General features: G+C 38.4%; 1 protein-coding gene, 1 long non-coding RNA gene and 28 other non-coding genes across 30 annotated transcripts in view; 29 read left to right on the top strand and 1 right to left on the bottom strand.

Annotated features, from left to right (window-relative positions):
- Nucleotides 1-308: 308 nt before the first annotated feature.
- trnar-ucu (transfer RNA arginine (anticodon UCU)) lies at nucleotides 309-390 on the top strand. Its single transcript is given in 2 exon segments — nucleotides 309-345; nucleotides 355-390. It is a non-coding gene; the product is annotated as a tRNA-Arg (tRNA).
- An 895-nt stretch (nucleotides 391-1,285) lies between these two features.
- On the top strand, nucleotides 1,286-1,372 carry trnar-ucu (transfer RNA arginine (anticodon UCU)). Its single transcript is given in 2 exon segments — nucleotides 1,286-1,322; nucleotides 1,337-1,372. It is a non-coding gene; the product is annotated as a tRNA-Arg (tRNA).
- Nucleotides 1,373-1,490: 118 nt separating this feature from the next.
- On the top strand, nucleotides 1,491-1,577 carry trnar-ccu (transfer RNA arginine (anticodon CCU)). Its single transcript is given in 2 exon segments — nucleotides 1,491-1,527; nucleotides 1,542-1,577. It is a non-coding gene; the product is annotated as a tRNA-Arg (tRNA).
- A 316-nt stretch (nucleotides 1,578-1,893) lies between these two features.
- Nucleotides 1,894-1,980, top strand: trnar-ccu (transfer RNA arginine (anticodon CCU)). The gene is given in 2 exon segments: nucleotides 1,894-1,930; nucleotides 1,945-1,980. It is a non-coding gene; the product is annotated as a tRNA-Arg (tRNA).
- A 505-nt stretch (nucleotides 1,981-2,485) lies between these two features.
- trnar-ucu (transfer RNA arginine (anticodon UCU)) lies at nucleotides 2,486-2,572 on the top strand. The gene is given in 2 exon segments: nucleotides 2,486-2,522; nucleotides 2,536-2,572. It is a non-coding gene; the product is annotated as a tRNA-Arg (tRNA).
- Nucleotides 2,573-2,688: 116 nt separating this feature from the next.
- trnar-ccu (transfer RNA arginine (anticodon CCU)) lies at nucleotides 2,689-2,775 on the top strand. The gene is given in 2 exon segments: nucleotides 2,689-2,725; nucleotides 2,740-2,775. It is a non-coding gene; the product is annotated as a tRNA-Arg (tRNA).
- A 314-nt stretch (nucleotides 2,776-3,089) lies between these two features.
- trnar-ccu (transfer RNA arginine (anticodon CCU)) lies at nucleotides 3,090-3,176 on the top strand. Its single transcript is given in 2 exon segments — nucleotides 3,090-3,126; nucleotides 3,141-3,176. It is a non-coding gene; the product is annotated as a tRNA-Arg (tRNA).
- A 113-nt stretch (nucleotides 3,177-3,289) lies between these two features.
- On the top strand, nucleotides 3,290-3,376 carry trnar-ccu (transfer RNA arginine (anticodon CCU)). The gene is given in 2 exon segments: nucleotides 3,290-3,326; nucleotides 3,341-3,376. It is a non-coding gene; the product is annotated as a tRNA-Arg (tRNA).
- A 118-nt stretch (nucleotides 3,377-3,494) lies between these two features.
- Nucleotides 3,495-3,581, top strand: trnar-ccu (transfer RNA arginine (anticodon CCU)). The gene is given in 2 exon segments: nucleotides 3,495-3,531; nucleotides 3,546-3,581. It is a non-coding gene; the product is annotated as a tRNA-Arg (tRNA).
- Nucleotides 3,582-4,288: 707 nt separating this feature from the next.
- Nucleotides 4,289-4,375, top strand: trnar-ccu (transfer RNA arginine (anticodon CCU)). Its single transcript is given in 2 exon segments — nucleotides 4,289-4,325; nucleotides 4,340-4,375. It is a non-coding gene; the product is annotated as a tRNA-Arg (tRNA).
- Nucleotides 4,376-4,891: 516 nt separating this feature from the next.
- On the top strand, nucleotides 4,892-4,978 carry trnar-ccu (transfer RNA arginine (anticodon CCU)). The gene is given in 2 exon segments: nucleotides 4,892-4,928; nucleotides 4,943-4,978. It is a non-coding gene; the product is annotated as a tRNA-Arg (tRNA).
- Nucleotides 4,979-5,294: 316 nt separating this feature from the next.
- Nucleotides 5,295-5,381, top strand: trnar-ccu (transfer RNA arginine (anticodon CCU)). Its single transcript is given in 2 exon segments — nucleotides 5,295-5,331; nucleotides 5,346-5,381. It is a non-coding gene; the product is annotated as a tRNA-Arg (tRNA).
- A 119-nt stretch (nucleotides 5,382-5,500) lies between these two features.
- trnar-ccu (transfer RNA arginine (anticodon CCU)) lies at nucleotides 5,501-5,587 on the top strand. Its single transcript is given in 2 exon segments — nucleotides 5,501-5,537; nucleotides 5,552-5,587. It is a non-coding gene; the product is annotated as a tRNA-Arg (tRNA).
- A 516-nt stretch (nucleotides 5,588-6,103) lies between these two features.
- On the top strand, nucleotides 6,104-6,190 carry trnar-ccu (transfer RNA arginine (anticodon CCU)). The gene is given in 2 exon segments: nucleotides 6,104-6,140; nucleotides 6,155-6,190. It is a non-coding gene; the product is annotated as a tRNA-Arg (tRNA).
- A 113-nt stretch (nucleotides 6,191-6,303) lies between these two features.
- trnar-ucu (transfer RNA arginine (anticodon UCU)) lies at nucleotides 6,304-6,390 on the top strand. Its single transcript is given in 2 exon segments — nucleotides 6,304-6,340; nucleotides 6,355-6,390. It is a non-coding gene; the product is annotated as a tRNA-Arg (tRNA).
- Nucleotides 6,391-6,510: 120 nt separating this feature from the next.
- On the top strand, nucleotides 6,511-6,597 carry trnar-ccu (transfer RNA arginine (anticodon CCU)). Its single transcript is given in 2 exon segments — nucleotides 6,511-6,547; nucleotides 6,562-6,597. It is a non-coding gene; the product is annotated as a tRNA-Arg (tRNA).
- Nucleotides 6,598-6,917: 320 nt separating this feature from the next.
- trnar-ccu (transfer RNA arginine (anticodon CCU)) lies at nucleotides 6,918-7,004 on the top strand. Its single transcript is given in 2 exon segments — nucleotides 6,918-6,954; nucleotides 6,969-7,004. It is a non-coding gene; the product is annotated as a tRNA-Arg (tRNA).
- Nucleotides 7,005-7,117: 113 nt separating this feature from the next.
- trnar-ucu (transfer RNA arginine (anticodon UCU)) lies at nucleotides 7,118-7,204 on the top strand. The gene is given in 2 exon segments: nucleotides 7,118-7,154; nucleotides 7,169-7,204. It is a non-coding gene; the product is annotated as a tRNA-Arg (tRNA).
- A 119-nt stretch (nucleotides 7,205-7,323) lies between these two features.
- On the top strand, nucleotides 7,324-7,410 carry trnar-ucu (transfer RNA arginine (anticodon UCU)). The gene is given in 2 exon segments: nucleotides 7,324-7,360; nucleotides 7,375-7,410. It is a non-coding gene; the product is annotated as a tRNA-Arg (tRNA).
- A 114-nt stretch (nucleotides 7,411-7,524) lies between these two features.
- Nucleotides 7,525-7,611, top strand: trnar-ucu (transfer RNA arginine (anticodon UCU)). The gene is given in 2 exon segments: nucleotides 7,525-7,561; nucleotides 7,576-7,611. It is a non-coding gene; the product is annotated as a tRNA-Arg (tRNA).
- Nucleotides 7,612-7,929: 318 nt separating this feature from the next.
- Nucleotides 7,930-8,016, top strand: trnar-ccu (transfer RNA arginine (anticodon CCU)). Its single transcript is given in 2 exon segments — nucleotides 7,930-7,966; nucleotides 7,981-8,016. It is a non-coding gene; the product is annotated as a tRNA-Arg (tRNA).
- A 318-nt stretch (nucleotides 8,017-8,334) lies between these two features.
- Nucleotides 8,335-8,421, top strand: trnar-ccu (transfer RNA arginine (anticodon CCU)). Its single transcript is given in 2 exon segments — nucleotides 8,335-8,371; nucleotides 8,386-8,421. It is a non-coding gene; the product is annotated as a tRNA-Arg (tRNA).
- A 319-nt stretch (nucleotides 8,422-8,740) lies between these two features.
- trnar-ccu (transfer RNA arginine (anticodon CCU)) lies at nucleotides 8,741-8,825 on the top strand. Its single transcript is given in 2 exon segments — nucleotides 8,741-8,777; nucleotides 8,792-8,825. It is a non-coding gene; the product is annotated as a tRNA-Arg (tRNA).
- Nucleotides 8,826-8,938: 113 nt separating this feature from the next.
- Nucleotides 8,939-9,025, top strand: trnar-ucu (transfer RNA arginine (anticodon UCU)). Its single transcript is given in 2 exon segments — nucleotides 8,939-8,975; nucleotides 8,990-9,025. It is a non-coding gene; the product is annotated as a tRNA-Arg (tRNA).
- A 313-nt stretch (nucleotides 9,026-9,338) lies between these two features.
- trnar-ucu (transfer RNA arginine (anticodon UCU)) lies at nucleotides 9,339-9,425 on the top strand. Its single transcript is given in 2 exon segments — nucleotides 9,339-9,375; nucleotides 9,390-9,425. It is a non-coding gene; the product is annotated as a tRNA-Arg (tRNA).
- A 114-nt stretch (nucleotides 9,426-9,539) lies between these two features.
- Nucleotides 9,540-9,626, top strand: trnar-ucu (transfer RNA arginine (anticodon UCU)). Its single transcript is given in 2 exon segments — nucleotides 9,540-9,576; nucleotides 9,591-9,626. It is a non-coding gene; the product is annotated as a tRNA-Arg (tRNA).
- A 119-nt stretch (nucleotides 9,627-9,745) lies between these two features.
- On the top strand, nucleotides 9,746-9,832 carry trnak-cuu (transfer RNA lysine (anticodon CUU)). The gene is given in 2 exon segments: nucleotides 9,746-9,782; nucleotides 9,797-9,832. It is a non-coding gene; the product is annotated as a tRNA-Lys (tRNA).
- A 113-nt stretch (nucleotides 9,833-9,945) lies between these two features.
- Nucleotides 9,946-10,032, top strand: trnar-ucu (transfer RNA arginine (anticodon UCU)). Its single transcript is given in 2 exon segments — nucleotides 9,946-9,982; nucleotides 9,997-10,032. It is a non-coding gene; the product is annotated as a tRNA-Arg (tRNA).
- A 1,149-nt stretch (nucleotides 10,033-11,181) lies between these two features.
- ak5 (adenylate kinase 5) overlaps nucleotides 11,182-18,386 on the bottom strand; it is a 77,289-nt gene continuing 70,084 nt past the window's right edge. Inside the window, exons 12-14 of the mRNA XM_055058257.1 lie at nucleotides 15,954-16,070; nucleotides 15,521-15,703; nucleotides 11,182-12,609 (exon numbers count right to left, since the gene is read on the bottom strand). Coding sequence (XP_054914232.1) covers nucleotides 12,535-12,609; nucleotides 15,521-15,703; nucleotides 15,954-16,070 — 375 coding nt within the window. The 3' untranslated portion in view covers nucleotides 11,182-12,534. The remainder of the gene's footprint in view (nucleotides 12,610-15,520; nucleotides 15,704-15,953; nucleotides 16,071-18,386) is intronic.
- Nucleotides 13,581-16,303, top strand: LOC129378030 (uncharacterized). Its single transcript, XR_008608016.1, has 3 exons — nucleotides 13,581-13,680; nucleotides 15,530-15,739; nucleotides 15,923-16,303. It is a non-coding gene; the product is annotated as an uncharacterized LOC129378030 (long non-coding RNA).

Here is an 18,386-nt window from a genome sequence, read left to right as displayed (position 1 = left end):
GAGTCCCACCAGAGTCACATTAAGCATTTCTTATACAAACTCTTACCTGTTAAAACATTTTCAAAAAATCCAATTTATTCTACAACCTAAAAAAAAGTTAAGCGGTATTACTTGCCATTGCCAAGGCTCTGTGGCGCAATGGATAGCGCATTGGACTCCTACAGAAGAAGTGATCAAAGGTTGTGGGTTCGAGTCCCCCAGAGTCGTAGCATATGCATTTCTCTACAATTCCTTACCTGTCAAAACATTTTCAAAAAATCCAATTTATTCTATCAACCTAAAAAAAGTCCAGCGGTATTCTCTGCCAAGGCTCTGTGGCGCAACGGATAGCGCATTGGACTTCTAACAAGAAGTATTCAAAGGTTGTGGGTTCGAGTCCCACCAGAGTCGTAGCATATGCATTTCTCATACAAATTTCACCTGTTAAACATTTTAAAAATCCAATTTATTCTACAACCTAAAAAAAGTCCAGCGGTATTACTTACATTGCCAAGGCTCTGTGGCGCAATGGATAGCGCATTGGACTCTAACAGAAAGTATTCAAAGGTTGTGGGTTCGAGTCCCACCAGAGTCATAGCATTATGCATTTCTCACACAATCCTTACCTGTCAAACACATTTTCAAAAAATCCAATTTATTCTATCAACCTAAAAAAAGTTAGCGGTATTCTTACCAGCCAAGGCTCTGTGGCGCAATGGATAGCGCATTGGACTCTAACAAGATGAAGTGATTCAAAGTTTTGTGGTTCGAGTCCCACCAGAGTCATAGCATTATGCATTTCTCATACAAATTCCTCACCTGTGAAACACATTTAAAAAAATCCAATTTATTCTATCAGCCTAAAAAAAAGTCCAGCGTTATTCTCTGCAGGTATCAAAGGCTCTGTGGCACGATGGATATCGCATTGGACTTCTAGACAAGAAGAAGTAGTTCAAAGGTTGTGGGTTCGAGTCCCACCAGAGACATTCAATAATGTGTTTCTCAAATATAATAAAGTCCTTACCTGTTAAAAAACATTTTCAAGAAAATCCATTTATTCTACCAACCTAAAAAAAAGTCCAGCAGTATTCTCTGGAGGTAGCAAAGGCTCTGTGGCACAATGGATAGCGCATTGGACATCTAGACAAGAAGAAGCGATTGAAAGGTTGTGGGTTCGAGTCCCACCAGAGTCATAGCATTATGCATTTCTCTTACAAATTCCTCACCTGTCAAACACATTTTCAAAAAATCCAATTTATTCTATCAACCTAAAAAAAGTCCAGCGGTATTCTCTGCAGGAACCAAAGGCTCTGTGGCGCAACGGATAGCGCATTGGACTTCTAGACAAGAAAAAGTAATTCAAAGGTTGTGGGTTCGAGTCCTACCAGAGTCGTAGCATATTGCGTTTCTCAAATACAATAAAGTGCTTACCTGTTATAAAACATTTTCAAGAAATCCAATTTATTCTACAACCTAAAAAAAGTTAAGCGGTATTACTTACCATTGCCAAGGGCTCTGTGGCGCAATGGATAGCGCATTGGACTCCTAAACAGGATGAAGTGATTCAAAGGTTGTGGGTTCGAGTCCCACCAGAGTCATAGCATTATGCATTTCTCATACAATTCCTCACTTGTCAAACACATTTTCAAAAAAATCCAATTTATTCTATCAACCTAAAAAAAGTCCAGCGGTATTCTCTGAAGGCACGAAAGGCTATGTGGCACAATGGATAGCGCATTGGACTTCTAGACAAGAAAAAGTATTCAAAGGTTGTGGGTTCGAGTCCCACCAGTCGTAGCATATTGCGTTTCTCAAATACAATAAAGAGCTTACCTGTTATAAAACATTTTCAAGAAATCCAATTTATTCTACCAACCTAAAAAAAGTTAAGCGGTATTACTTACCATTGCCAAGGGCTCTGTGGCGCAATGGATAGCGCATTGGACTCCTAAACAGGATGAAGTAATTCAAAGGTTGTTGGTTCAAGTCCCACCAGAGTCGTAGCATTAAGCATTTCTCATACAAACTCACCTGTCAAACACATTTTCAAAAAATCCAATTTATTCTATCAACCTAAAAAAAAGTCCAGCGGTATTCTCTGCAGGTATCAAAGGCTCTGTGGCGCAATGGATAGCGCATTGACTTCTAGACAAGAAGAAGAGATTCAAAGGTTGTGGCTTCGAGTCCCCAGAGTCGTAGCATATTGCGTTTCTCAAATACAATAAAGTGCTTACCTGTTATAAACATTTTCAAGAAATCCAATTTATTCTACCAACCTAAAAAAAGTTAAGCGGTATTACTTACCATTGCCAAGGGCTCTGTGGCACAATGGATAGCGCATTGGACTCCTAAACAGATGAAGTGATTCAAAGGTTGTGGTTCGAGTCCCACCAGAGTCATAGCATTATGCATTTCTCATACAAATTCCTCACTGTTCAAACACATTTTCAAAAATCCAATTTATTCTATCAACCTAAAAAAAGTCCAGCGGTATTCTCTGCACAAAGGCTCTGTGGCGCAATGGATAGCGCATTGGACTTCTAGACAAGAAAAGTAATTCAAAGGTTGTGGGTTCGAGTCCCACCAGTCGTCACATATTGCGTTTCTCAAATACAATAAAGAGCTTACCTGTTATAAAACATTTTCAAGAAATCCAATTTATTCTACCAACCTAAAAAAAGTTAAGCGGTATTACTTACCATTGCCAAGGGCTCTGTGGCGCAATGGATAGCGCATTGGACTCCTAAACAGGATGAAGTGATTCAAAGGTTGTGGGTTCGAGTCCCACCAGAGTCATAGCATTATGCATTTCTCATACAAACTCCTCACCTGTCAACACATTTTCAAAAAATCCAATTTATTCTACCAACCTAAAAAAAGTCCAGCGGTATTCTCTGCAGGTACCAAGGCTCTGTGGCAATGGATAGCGCATTGACTTCTAGACAAGAAGAAGTAATCCAAAGGTTGTTGCTTCGAGTCCTGCCAGAGTCGTAGCATATTGCGTTTCTCAAATACAATAAAGTCCTCAACTGTTATAAAACCTTTTCAAGAAATCCAATTTATTCTACCAACCTAAAAAAAGTTAAGCGGTATTACCTACCATTGCCAAGGGATCTGTGGCGCAATGGATAGCGCATTGGACTCCTAAACAGAATGAAGTGATTCAAAGGTTGTGGGTTCGAGTCCCATCAGAGTCATAGCATTATGCATTTCTCATACAAATTCCTCACCTGTCATACACAATTTCAAAAAATCCAATTTATTCTATCAACCTAAAAAAAGTCCAGCGGTATTCTCTGCAGGTACCAAAGGCTCTGTGGCGCAATGGATAGCGCATTGGACTCCTAAACAGGATGAAGTGATTCAAAGGTTGTGGGTTCGAGTCCCACCAGAGTCGTCGCATATTGCGTTTCTCAAATACAATAAAGTGCTTACCTGTTATAAAACATTTTCAAGAAATCCAATTTATTCTACCAACCTAAAAAAAGTTAAGCGGTATTACTTCCATTGCCAAGGGCTCTGTGGCGCAATGGATAGCGCATTGGACTCCTAAACAAGATGAAGTGATTCAAAGGTTGTGGGTTCGAGTCCCACCAGAGTCGTAGCATTATGCATTTCTCAACAAATTCCTCACCTGTCAAACACATTTTCAAAAAAATCCAATTTATTCTATAAACCTAAAAAGTCCAGCGGTATTCTCTGATACCAAGGCTCTGTGGCACAATGATAGCGCATTGGACTTCTAGACAAGGAAAAGTTATTCAAAGGTTGTGGGTTCGAGTCCCACCAAGTCATAGCATTATGCATTTCTCATACAAATTCCTCACCTGTCAAACACATTTTCAAAAAAATCCAATTTATTCTATAAACCTAAAAAAGTCCAGCGGTATTCTCTGAAGGTACCAAGGCTCTGTGGCGCAATGGATAGCGAATTGGACTCCTAAACAGGATGAAGTGATTCAAAGGTTGTGGCTTCGAGTCCCACCTCAGTCATAGCATTATGCATTTCTCATACAAATTCCTCACCTGTGAAACACATTTAAAAAAAAATCCAATTTATTCTATCAACCTAAAAAAAGTCCAGCGGTATTCTCTGCAGGTACCAAAGGCTCTGTGGCATGATGGATATCACATTGGACTTCTAGACAAGAAGAAGTGGTTCAAAGGTTGTGGCTTCGAGTCCCCAGAGTCGTAGCATATTGCGTTTCTCAAATACAATAAAGTGCTTACCTGTTATAAAACATTTTCAAGAAATCCAATTTATTCTACCAACCTAAAAAAAGTTAGCGGTATTACTTCCCATTGCCAAGGCTATGTGGCGCAATGGATAGCGCATTGGACTCCTAAACAGGATGAAGTGATTCAAAGGTTGTGGGTTCGAGTCCCACCAGAGTCATAGCATTATGCATTTCTCATACAAATTCCTCACCTGTCAAACACATTTTCAAAAAATCCAATTTATTCTATAAACCTAAAAAAGTCCAGCGGTATTCTCTGAAGGTACCAAGGCTCTGTGGCACAATGAATAGCGCATTGGACTTCTAGACAAGGAAAAGTTATTGAAAGGTTGTGGGTTCGAGTCCCACCAAGTCATAGCATTATGCATTTCTCATACAAATTCCTCACCTGTCAAACACATTTTCAAAAAATCCAATTTATTCTATCAACCTAAAAAAAGTCCAGCGGTATTCTTTGCAGGTACCAATGGCTCTGTGGTGCAATGGATAGCGCATTTGACTTCTAGACAAGAAGAAGTAATTCAAAGGTTGTGGCTTCGAGTCCTGCCAGAGTCGTAGCATATTGCGTTTCTCAAATACAATAAAGTGCTTACCTGTTATAAAACATTTTCAAGAAATCCAATTTATTCTACCAACCTAAAAAAAGTTAAGCAGTATTACTTACCATTGCCAAGGGCTCTGTGGTGCAATGGATAGCGCATTGGACTCCTAAACAGGATGAAGTGATTCAAAGGTTGTGGGTTCGAGTCCCACCAGAGTCATAGCATTATGCATTTCTCATACAAATTCCTCACCTGTCAAACACATTTTCAAAAAATCCAATTTATTCTATCAACCTAAAAAAAGTCCAGCGGTATTCTATGCAGGTACCAAAGGCTCTTTGGTGCAATGGATAGCGCATTGGAATTCTAGACAAGAAGTAATTCAAAGGTTGTGGGTTCGAGTCCTACCAGAGTCGTAGCATATTGCGTTTCTCAATTACAATAAAGTGCTTACCTGTTATAAAACATTTTCAAGAAATCCAATTTATTCTACCAACCTAAAAAAAGTTAAGCAGTATTACTTACCATTGCCAAGGGCTCTGTGGCGCAATGGATAGCGCATTGGACTCCTAAACAGGATGAAGTAATTCAAAGGTTGTTGGTTCAAGTCCCACCAGAGTCGTAGCATATTGCGTTTCTCAAATACAATAAAGCGCTTACCCGTTATAAAACATTTTCAAGAAATCCAATTTATTCTACCAACCTAAAAAAAGTTAAGCGGTATTACTTCCCATTGCCAAGGGCTCTGTGGCGCAATGGATAGCGCATTGGACTCCTAAACAGGATGAAGTGATTCAAAGGTTGTGGGTTCGAGTCCCACCAGAGTCATAGCATTATGCATTTCTCATACAAATTCCTCACCTGTCAAACACATTTTCAAAAAAATCCAATTATTCTATAAACCTAAAAGAAGTCCAGCGGTATTCTCTGAAGGTACCAAGGCTCTGTGCACAATGAATAGCGCATTGGACTTCTAGACAAGGAAAAGTTATTGAAAGGTTGTGGGTTCGAGTCCCACCAAAGTCATAGCATTATGCATTTCTCATACAAATCCTCACCTGTCAAACACATTTCAAAAAAATCCAATTTATTTCTATCAACCTAAAAAAGTCCAGCGGTATTCTCTGCAGGTATCAAAGGCTCTGTGGTGCAATGGATAGCGCATTTGACTTCTAGACAAGAAGAAGTAATTCAAAGGTTGTGGCTTCGAGTCCTGCCAGAGTCGTAGCATATTGCGTTTCTCAAATACAATAAAGTGCTTACCTGTTATAAAACATTTTCAAGAAATCCAATTTATTCTACCAACCTAAAAAAAGTTAAGCGGTATTACTTACCATTGCCAAGGGCTCTGTGGCGCAATGGATAGCGCATTGGACTCCTAAACAGGATGAAGTGATTCAAAGGTTGTGGGTTCGAGTCCCACCAGAGTCATAGCATTATGCATTTCTCATACAAATTCCTCACCTGTGAAACACATTTAAAAAAATCCAATTTATTCTATCAGCCTAAAAAAAAGTCCAGCGTTATTCTCTGAAGGCACGAAAGGCTATGTGGCGCAATGGATAGCGCATTGGACTTCTAGACAAGAAAAAGTAATTCAAAGGTTGTGGGTTCGAGTCCCACCAGAGTCGTCGCATATTGCGTTTCTCAAATACAATAAAGCGCTTACCTGTTATAAAACATTTTCAAGAAATCCAATTTATTCTACCAACCTAAAAAAAAGTTAAGCGGTATTACTTACCATTGCCAAGGGCTCTGTGGCGCAATGGATAGCGCATTGGACTCCTAAACAGGATGAAGTGATTCAAAGGTTGTGGGTTCGAGTCCCACCAGAGTCATAGCATTAAGCATTTCTCATACAAACTCCTCACCTGTCAAACACATTTTCAAAAAATCCAATTTATTCTATCAACCTAAAAAAAAGTCCAGCGGTATTCTCTGCAGGTACCAAAGGCTCTGTGGTGCAATGGATAGCGCATTTGACTTCTAGACAAGAAGAAGTAATTCAAAGGTTGTGGCTTCGAGTCCTGCCAGAGTCGTAGCATATTGCGTTTCTCAAATACAATAAAGTGCTTACCTGTTATAAAACATTTTCAAGAAATCCAATTTATTCTACCAACCTAAAAAAAGTTAAGCGGTATTACTTACCATTGCCAAGGGCTCTGTGGCGCAATGGATAGCGCATTGGACTCCTAAACAGAATGAAGTGATTCAAAGGTTGTGGGTTCGAGTCCCACCAGAGTCATAGCATTATGCATTTCTCATACAAATTCCTCACCTGTCAAACACATTTTCAAAAAATCCAATTTATTCTATCAACCTAAAAAAAGTCCAGCGGTATTCTCTGCAGGTACCAAAGGCTCTGTGGCGCAATGGATAGCGCATTGGACTTCTAGACAAGGAGAAGTAATTCAAAGGTTGTTGGTTCAAGTCCCACCAGAGTCGTAGCATATTGCGTTTCTCAAATACAATAAAGCGCTTACCCGTTATAAAACATTTTCAAGAAATCCAATTTATTCTACCAACCTAAAAAAAGTTAAGCGGTATTACTTACCATTGCCAAGGGCTCTGTGGCGCAATGGATAGCGCATTGGACTTCTAGACAAGAAAAAGTAATTCAAAGGTTGTGGGTTCGAGTCCCACCAGAGTCATAGCATTATGCATTTCTCATACAAATTCCTCACCTGTCAAACACATTTTCAAAAAAATCCAATTTATTCTATAAACCTAAAAGAAGTCCAGCGGTATTCTCTGAAGGTACCAAAGGCTCTGTGGCACAATGGATAGCGCATTGGACTTCTAGACAAGGAAAAGTTATTGAAAGGTTGTGGGTTCGAGTCCCACCAGAGTCATAGCATTATGCATTTCTCATACAAATTCCTCACTTATCAAACACATTTTCAAAAAAATCCAATTTATTCTATCAACCTAAAAAAAGTCCAGCGGTATTCTTTGCAGGTACCAATGGCTCTGTGGTGCAATGGATAGCGCATTGGACTTCTAGACAAGAAAAAGTAATTCAAAGGTTGTGGGTTCGAGTCCCACCAGTTGTCGCATATTGCGTTTCTCAAATACAATAAAGAGCTTACCTGTTATAAAACATTTTCAAGAAATCTAATTTATTCTACCAAAATAAAAAAAGTTAAGAGGTATTACTTACCATTGCCAAGGGCTCTGTGGCGCAATGGATAGCGCATTGGACTCCTAAACAGGATGAAGTGATTCAAAGGTTGTGGGTTCGAGTCCCACCAGAGTCATAGCATTATGCATTTCTCATACAAATTCCTCACTTGTCAAACACATTTTCAAAAAAATCCAATTTATTCTATCAACCTAAAAAAAGTCCAGCGGTATTCTCTGAAGGCACGAAAGGCTATGTGGCGCAATGGATAGCGCATTGGACTTCTAGACAAGAAAAAGTAATTCAAAGGTTGTGGGTTCGAGTCCCACCAGTTGTCGCATATTGCGTTTCTCAAATACAATAAAGAGCTTACCTGTTATAAAACATTTTCAAGAAATCCAATTTATTCTACCAACCTAAAAAAAGTTAAGCGGTATTACTTACCATTGCCAAGGGCTCTGTGGCGCAATGGATAGCTCATTGGACTCCTAAACAGGATGAAGTGATTCAAAGTTTGTGGGTTCGAGTCCCACCAGAGTCATAGCATTAAGCATTTCTCATACAAACTCCTCACCTGTCAAACACATTTTCAAAAAATCCAATTTATTCTATCAACCTAAAAAAAAGTCCAGCGGTATTCTCTGCAGGTACCAAAGGCTCTGTGGTGCAATGGATAGCGCATTTGACTTCTAGACAAGAAGAAGTAATCCAAAGGTGTTGCTTCGAGTCCTGCCAGAGTCGTAGCATATTGCGTTTCTCAAATACAATAAAGTGCTTACCTGTTATAAAACATTTTCAAGAAATCCAATTTATTCTACCAACCTAAAAAAAGTTAAGCGGTATTACATACCATTGCCAAGGGCTCTGTGGCGCAATGGATAGCGCATTGGACTCCTAAACAGAATGGAGTGATTCAAAGGTTGGGTTCGAGTCCCACCAGAGTCATAGCATTATGCATTTCTCATACAAATTCCTCACCTGTCAAACACATTTTCAAAAAATCCAATTTATTCTATCAACCTAAAAAAAGTCCAGCGGTATTCTCTGCAGGTACCAAAGGCTCTGTGGCGCAATGGATAGCGCATTGGACTTCTAGACAAGAAAAAGTAATTCAAAGGTTGTGGGTTCGAGTCCCACCAGAGTCGTCGCATATTGCGTTTCTCAAATACAATAAAGCGCTTACCTGTTATAAAACATTTTCAAGAAATCCAATTTATTCTACCAACCTAAAAAAAGTTAAGCAGTATTACTTACCATTGCCAAGGGCTCTGTGGTGCAATGGATAGCGCATTGGACTCCTAAAGAGGATGAAATGATTCAAAGGTTGTGGGTTCGAGTCCCGCCATAGCATTATGCATTTCTCTTACAAATTCCTCACCTGTCAAACACATTTTCAAAAAATCCAATTTATTCTATCAACCTAAAAAAAGTCCAGCGGTATTCTCTGCAGGAACCAAAGGCTCTGTGGCACAATGGATAGCGCATTGGACTTCTAGACAAGGAAAAGTTATTGAAAGGTTGTGGGTTCGAGTCCCACCAGAGTCATAGCATTATGCATTTCTCATACAAATTCCTCACCTGTCAACCACATTTTCAAAAAAATCCAATTTATTCTATCAACCTAAAAAAAGTCCAGCAGTATTCTCTGAAGGTACCAAAGGCTCTGTGGCGCAATGGATAGCGCATTGGACTTCTAGACAAGGAAAAGTTATTCAGAGGTTGTGGGTTTGAGTCCCACCAGAGTCGTAGCATATTGCGTTTCTCAAATACAATAAAGCGTTTACCTGTTATAAAACATTTTCAAGAAATCCAATTTATTCTACCAACCTAAAAAAAGTTAAGCGGTATTACTTACCATTGCCAAGGGCTCTGTGGCGCAATGGATAGCGCATTGGACTCTTTAAGAGGATGAGGTGATTCAAAGGTTGTGGGTTCGAGTCCCACCAGAGTCATAGCATCATGCATTTCTCTTACAAATTCCTCACCTGTCAAACACATTTTCAAAAAATCCAATTTATTCTATCAACCTAAAAAAAGTCCAGCAGTATTCTCTGAAGGTACCAAAGGCTCTGTGGCACAATGGATAGCGCATTGGACTTCTAGACAAGGAAAAGTTATTGAAAGGTTGTGGGTTCGAGTCCCACCAGAGTCATAGCATTATGCATTTCTCATACAAACTCCTCACCTGTCAAACACATTTTCAAAAAATCCAATTTATTCTACCGACCTAAAAAAAAGTCCAGCGGTATTCTCTGCAGACACCAAAGTCTCTGGGGCGCAATGGATAGCGCATTGAACTCCTAAACAGAATGATGTGATTCAAAGGTTGTGGTTTCGAGTCCCATCAGAGTCGTAGCAAAATTTATTTCTCAAATACAATAAAATCCACACTTCGCAAATAAATTATCAAGAAACCTAAAAAAAGTCTAGCGGTATTATCTGCCATTTGTAAAGACTCTGTGATGCAATGGATTGCGCATTAGATTCCTAGACAAGAAGAAGTGATTCAAAAGTTGTGAATTCGAGTCCCACCAGAGTCGTAGCATTATGCATTTCTCATACAAAATCCTCACGCACCTTTTCAAGATGTTAATTTTATTCTACTAGCCTAAAAAATTCTAGCGGTATTCTCTGCTAACACCAAAGGCTCTGTGGTGGCATGGATGGTCCATTAGACTTCTAAACATAAGCAAGTGCTTCAAATGTTGTTGGCTTGAGTAAAATCTTTGTTTTTTAAATAATACATTTCTTGAAGACAAAAAACTTCTTCAATTTTAAAAGTCACAGGATTTTTTCAGTGATTTTGTATTGAATTATTCAAAAAACCTAAATACTGATAGGTGCAATGTCAAATGTCAAGTAAAATCACATATTGAATTACATAAAGAAGAAAGTTAGATGATGTAAATAATTACTTATTTGCCAAAAAATGTCAAAAATAAATTGCTTTACTGCATTCCTGAAGAAATATTTAAAATCTTGTTTATCCTTCTTGATGCAATCAGAGGTGTTTATAATTTATTATTCAGGCCATAAACGATGGAATCGTATGAGTAATTTCAGATTTGTGTATGTGGTATTTTGAGATTAATTAATTATTATGAGATTAATTATATAATGTTCTGCCTTTTTTATGTTGATGTTTATATTGTTTACATGTGTCTTTGTGAGTCATATTCATGTCTACTGTGAGTTGCATGGAACTTTCTGATGTTGACACCATGTGATGCTTTTTTTGCTCCACCAGATGGCGCTGCCGGATCACTGGGTGAGCGACACAACAAACAATACTCAAAAATACTCGATTTAACAAATGCACAGGCTTTATTGGAATGTCAGATTACCAGACTCAAACAAGAACCCGTATAATGAGCTTGTAAATCACACAAATGCAGTAATCCTAATACTTTTAGTACTCCGCTGCTTTTTTATTTAATGCACAAAAGGTAGTTTTAAGCTTTAACTGTTAGATCTGCATGCTTGTTACGATACAAAGCAAAGTGCTGAGCACAAGAATGAACACACGTCTCCAATCTCTGGTGGAAACGACCAGCGTGCACCCAGTGGCAGCAGGGGTCGCTGTTTTCTCTGTACAGTAATGAGCCTGGCCTGGTAGTTGGCAGCATTATACTGAAGTTGATGTGAGGAGCAGAAAGTGGGTGAAGCAAAATGAAGAGGAGGGAGCAACTGATTGCAGGTGAGGCATGCATACGACAAGAGTTCAATAAGCTGGTGGAGGCGTGACTGATGTGGAGGTTAGAGAAGAAGGTCTTCGAGCGGCTGAACATCAAGGTGTAAACCAGGAGTGTCCAAACTTTTTGTCAAATGGGTCAAAATTGTAAAGACAGATTTACTTGTAAGCTAAAAAATATGCAATTTCTAAAATAATATTATGATATTTTTACCTGCTCAACAATGAATTAAGCATACAATAACTAAAACACTACAAAAACACAAAATCTTACTAGTTTCTTATGCAAATATCTTACACTTGAAATAAGACAAAACTGTTAATAAGCAACTTTCCTGCAAAATATAGGAGCTTGTTTTAGTCAATAATTTCTTAACTATGATTATTTCACATATAACATGGGAAAAATGTCTTATAAGTGAAATATTCTGCCTGTGGAATTAGTACTTTTTCCATTGATAATAAATTCTTCACTTAAAACTAGCTATATCTCTAAAAAGTTACATGAAAGTGAGTTTTGTCTTATTTGTTTCTAGTTCTAAGATATCTGAACTAGAAACTAGACACAAAATATTTCATAATATTTTGTATTTTTGCAGTAAATAAACAAAGTATATATTTTTTAAGAATAGGGTGTGTAAATCATTGTAGTAAAACAGCATTAGGGTCAACTTTGGGATCAAACTTTAGCCATGTGTAAAATATTAAAAGCAAATTTGAAATAAAAATTATTAAATAAAATTAAAGAGAATACAGAAAGCGTGGTAATAAAAAGATGAATACTTTGTATTGCATCAAACATTTTCCATACAAGAAGATTTTAACTTGTTTGTAATAATTTTGCCCTGGTTTAAAACAAAACGTCTCCATCTGCATCAAAACTTGTGTAATTTTCGAATTGTGATTGGGGGCCACACAAAATCAGTCCTGGACAATGGACACCCCTGGTGTAAACGGTGGAAATCAGAAGGTGGCAGACGACTCTATGGCTTGGCAGAGCTGGACAAAAACCTCAGGTGGCGACCGCTCAGCGTCAATCTGCAGACAGAGACACACAAAAGACTTTCAGAAACTATTTAGCATTTCTACAGAGCACTCATGGCCCAGCCTGGACTAGAAGCTGTTTATTTTTTATTTGTTTGTTTTATCTTGCAGTCGCCAACTTTCTGTAATTCCTATATGGCCTACGGAAAAATGCAAAAGAAAGAAAGACATGAGAAATTTGGTGTGTTTGCTTCAACATTTCTGAATTAAATAATTAGGTAATTAGCAGGTGTATCAGACCAGGGACACATCAGACTACTTAAAATATTTCTCCTAAAAGAGCCAGCTGAGTTTATTTTGTATTAATTTTATGCAATAGGGACTCCCACACCTTTTGTATCAGTCTCTTCTGTCTCACGCACTTTTTTTCAGCCATAAAACTGTTTGATGTACTTCGACTAAAATGGGCTTTTCTACATTTCCCACATGTTGTTTCAGTTTCTAATGTGCATAAAATGCTGCCAACATCCCACAAATGTAAAAAAATAACAATTCTGAAGTTGTGGTGCTTAAATTAAATAAAAAACGCAATACGAATCACACCTGACTAAGTTTGTGCAAGATAAATCAATAAAATCACACTCCAGCTACTTCCTGTGGTTTTCTTCTGTTGTATGATTAAAAAGAGTCAAACTGTGTCATCATTACTGGTTTATTGAGGGTCACCTGGACTAATTGAGCCTGACGCTCTTTCATAATATCATCACAGGTGGCCATTTGTGGTTTTTAACCAGGCATAACATTAACGCCACATCTTCTTCTTCGTGGTTTACGCCAGCGTCAACATCCGGTTGTTGATCATGTCACTCGAGTGACACGAACACTTTCTACCATAAGGAGTCTTTTTTTAAAATTGCCAATTCTATTTTCAAAACGTGAAATTGCGTAATTATATGTTTATTCTGCCTTTTACGTGTTAAACTGGATCCCCCTGCTGGATGTTTTGATACATCGTTTGGTTACGGTGAAAAAAGAAAACAGAGATCCAAGATGGCGGAACGTCATACCGAAGAGTTCCTAAATTAAACTGACATCACCTTGATACGTTTTGGACGGGATTTGTTCGTAAGTATCGGTTAGCTTGTAGTAAAGATGGCTAGTTTGCAATGTTAGCTGTACTATGCCTGGTATAGTATTAGTGACTTAGGTAGTACTATACCTGGTATAATATTAGCTAAACATGGTTAGTTTGCTATGTTTAGCTAATGCTATGCCTGGTATAGTATTAGCTAAACATGGCTAGTTTGCTATGTTAGCTAATGCTATGCCTGGTATAGTATTAGTGACTTAGGTAGTACTATACCTGGTATAATATTAGCTAAACATGGTTAGTTTGCTATGTTTAGCTAATGCTATGCCTGGTATAGTATTAGCTAAACATGGCTAGTTTGCTATGTTAGCTAATGCTATGCCTGGCATAGTATTAGTGACTTACGTAGTACTATACCTGGTATAATATTAGCTAAACATGGCTAGTTTGCAATGTTAGCTAATGCTATGCCTGGTATAGTATTAGCTAAACATGGCTAGTTTGCTATGTTAGCTAATGCTATGCCTGGTATAGTATTAGTGACTTAGGTAATACTATACCTGGTATAATATTAGCTAAACATGGCTAGTTTGCTATGTTAGCTAATGCTATGCCTGGTATACTATTAGCTAACATTTTCTATGGTCATAGTGAAGGCAGTGGTCAGACGCCATTTCCTCGACAGCCCAGCTCAACAATCAATATTGCTACTATTTACATAATTAATTACTTTCTGTTAGTAATTAATGTTTTATTTGAAAAGTAACATAAGTCTTTATTTGTGTATTTATATTGAATTACAAACCCGGTTAGCCTCAGTACCTGTCTTGGCATTTAAGCACACACACACACACACACACACACACACACACACACACACACACACACACACACACACACACACACACACACACGCATGCATACAGCTTATGTGGCATTTCAAACGTTCAGACAGCATATTTTTAAAGAAGCGGTCATCTCCAAACAGAAGGTCTGTGGTTTTTGACTTGCCCTCGTGTTAGTGGGAACATCAGTGAGGTGTGTGAAGCCCACAGTGAGTCAGACGTTGCCTTTAAGGTCACCGCTGACCTTTTCAAGCAGCAATAATATTCCCAATTATCCGGCTGTGGTGTTGAGATGATAGAAAGCTGCTTACAGTTTATAGACTGGAGAAGAAGATTGGATGCCTCTGCTGTTGTAATTATTTCTCTTTACTCTTTAAATAAAAAAAGTTGGGTTTTGAAGTTGAAATAAATAACTTTAGGTGAAAAGAGTCAACTGTTATTTTTACTATTAACCAGCGACTGGCAAAACCTCTGACAACACAAAAATTCAGATTTCCCTGAGGTTTGCAATTAATAAATGCATCATTCAATCATTTATTATCCAAGGAAATGCTCTACTTTCACAAACTAATTCATGAACTCACTACCGTAAGTCCTTTGGATTTATGGCCAATTCTGTAGTAAAATTGTTCCAATTACTTTCAAACGTTCAAAGGAGGGGGAAATACAAAATGCAAAGAGGTGTTCACTGCAAAAACACAAAATCTTTCCAAATATTTTGTATTTAGTTTCTAGAGCAATTATCTAGACATAACTAACTTCCAGCTAACCTTACAGGTAAATTAAGCTTGTTTTAAGTCAATAATTCATTAAAATTGATGAAAAACTTCTGGTTCCACTGGAAGATTATTTAACTCATGTAAATAGTAGTTTAGAATTATTGACTTAAAACAAGTTGAGAAGTTACTTTGAAGGTAGTTTTTTCTTAAGATATTTGCACCAGAAACTAGACAGATTTGGTGTTTTTGAGTTTAGAGTTGAGTGGATTGACAGTGGATCAGTTGGGAATTGAACCCTCGCCCTGTCTTACGGTGTGCAGCAGCATTTTGCGTTCATAGTGAGCGATAACGGCCTGGGCGTCGCTGCAGAAGCTCTCGGCTCTCCTCTGCATGGCGTTCTCTGAGGACGAGGAGGATCTGCTGCGGCTCTGGACCCTGCTGGTCATCGTCTCTGGAGAACAGCTCAGCAGAACCACGGCACTCGGTTCCCCCATCTGATCCCACAGAGGAGAAAACGTCTCACTGGATCCGTATGTGACAAATCTCGACTCTGAACATCTCATTTCTTTCTGTTTGCCTCATTTCTTCTTGCAAATATCACCTTTAACACCTATTTATGGCTCAGACTGTGCTGCATGACTGACTCATTCGCTTCCCTCCTCTTTGGATGAACTTTTCTGACTTTTGCATCTTTTATTCATGTTTCTGACCAGATGTGGGGTCGGTGTCGGTGCGCTGCCTTGCCTTGGCTTCGTACTCCTCCGCCTGCTTCAGGTCTCTAGGGAAGCCGCTCACCACCAGGCCCTTTCCCTGTCGGACCGCAGACGCCACGGCGTCACACAGCAGGTCCAGCAGCGTCTCCTACAGATTCAAAACAAATAATTCAACAAGTTATGAATTAAAGGTGACCTACGTTTTGGGGAGTTTGCACAAAATTATTTTTAGATCATGAGATTTTATTGTCTGGTCAGTTCTTAGGAGTTTGAGCTTCTTTCAGAATGAGCTACTTTTGGGCCTTTTGTCACTTTAAGTTCCTCCAACTCAACATTGACATTTGCATTTGAGAATGGCTGGAAACAGATAAACTATTGTACAACCTTACATCTTTGAAGAGCAGAAGTAGGGCCTCCTGCACAATCAACAAGAATGTAGCAAGTGGTTTCTGGATGGTAAGTCAAAAACAGAACTCTTGTCTTTTCTAGCAGCCGTTGTGCAGCGGATACAGCGGGAAAACCAGCTGACCAAACGTGCTGGAACTCTGCTTGGGTTGCTAGGTAACGGGCTTGGGCTCGGCTAGGGTTGCTAGGTAACTGTGCAAAGCCCGTCGAATGCGACTCAGAATCGGCAGGTTTTTGAAATGGTTCATTTTCCAGACACCAGAAAATATGAACTATTGCCAAATAAAGTTGTATGTGTCTGTTTTTAGAAGCAGTAGATACACAAATGGAAGTAAGAATATAATAGGTCTCTTTAAAACTTGATGCATGACTAAAAAACAAATTATTACAAAACTGCCAAGGATTCACATCCTTATGTTTAATTCCATAGTTTGATTTTTTTTTAAATAAAAGAATTTATTTTAACATAATTACTGAATATTATCTTATCATTTATATTGTGGTGATCCATTTGTTTGAGTTTTAGCTTTCAATTGTGTTCTTTTTTTAATTTCTTGTTTTTCCTCATTAGGCTTCTCTGTTAGTGTTATCTTCTCTGCTAATTGTGTTTCAGGTTTAGCTCCATTTTCTCTTTTCTGCTTATCTTTCGCCTTCCATTTCAGCCGCTTTCTACTCAGACGTTTTCCATCTCCTGATTTTCTTCTGCCTGTTCTCCCCCCAGATGTTTTTACTTGCTTCTGATTAGCTCATCTTCTCCACTTTTCAGTATATGTATTGCTCCCTGGTTTCATTGTTCTCTACTGGCTCCTGCAGTTTCTTTATCTGTAAATATTATTTTCTTCGCCCCTTTAAATGATATACTTTGACAGTTTTCAGTTCGTGTGTGCATTTTGGTCTGACAATGTGACCTAAAAAAAGTTTGGAAACTGCACAACTTTTCTTTAAGGCAAATGTCTGAGTTGCTTTTTGAGACCTACAGTAATTTAGTTCTTTTCTGCATTACTATATTAAATATTACATGTTTAATTCATTATTAACTGTGAGGAAAATGATGTTACTTTCAACTGGGTGAGTTTTGTAATCCAATGTGATAATTTTTATACGCCTGACATCGAGTTCAACCACCTGACAGAGGAAGCTGATTTATCTTGTTTGCTTCTGGGATTCATGATGCATTTAAGTTATGTGGGAAATGAGAACTTGGACCTGGGTTTGACATTAGACCCGAGGTAACAGCATTTTAGTTAAGAAGCAAGAAATTCAACATAGATACTGTTCGGATTACCTCTTACAAACATAATTTCAAGCTTTTCTTTCTTTAAGCAAGACTTTTAATTTTCAATTTAAAATTCCAGGCGTTACAAATAACATTAATATTAGATGCATTCTTACTTAAGTTTCTTGTAAAATACACATGCTCCCCGACTATCCCAGGATTTCCCAGGAAATCCGACTTTGTAGGGTGATTCAGTTCACCTTTTTCCCCAACAAAATTAGAATTTCCCAGTTCTGAGTACAACTGGAGAACTGGGATACTTTCTGCACTGGTGGAAGCTGATCACTGACTTTATGGGGAACGTTTGATGTTCCTCAGAAAGAACAGTCTCTCCTGGGCTTTTTAAATGACTCATAAAGTGTTTCAGTTTGAGGTCGATTTATTAGTGACAGCTGAATTTTGGGACTCTTTCCACCTTCTCTCCTTTAAAGGGGACCTATCATGCAAAATTCACATTTTGTAGGTTTTTATATTTCCATTTGAGTCAACTGCTTCTAAAAACATCCCAGGTGCTTATAAATCACACATGGATGAGTTCTGGCAATAAGTTAATGTTTTTGGTGTTTGGAAAATGAGCCTTTTTAAAACCTCTGTTGTTGCTCGGTAACTGCATTGTTACCTAGCAACCCACGCTGAGTTCCAGCACGTTTGATTGGCTGATTTTACTTCTATACTTTGTACAATGACTGCTGGAAAAAACACAAGTGTTTTTGTTACTGACTTACTATCCACAAACCACTTGCTGCATTCTTGTTGGTTGTGCAGGAGGCTCCACTTCTGCTT

Source organism: Poeciliopsis prolifica, unplaced genomic scaffold (assembly GCF_027474105.1).
Source record: "Poeciliopsis prolifica strain line A6 unplaced genomic scaffold, Auburn_PproV2 SCAFFOLD050, whole genome shotgun sequence".
Classification (NCBI taxonomy): Eukaryota; Metazoa; Chordata; class Actinopteri; order Cyprinodontiformes; family Poeciliidae; genus Poeciliopsis; species Poeciliopsis prolifica.
Note: the sequence above shows the minus strand (reverse complement) of the source record. Positions and strands in the feature narration are given on the sequence as shown.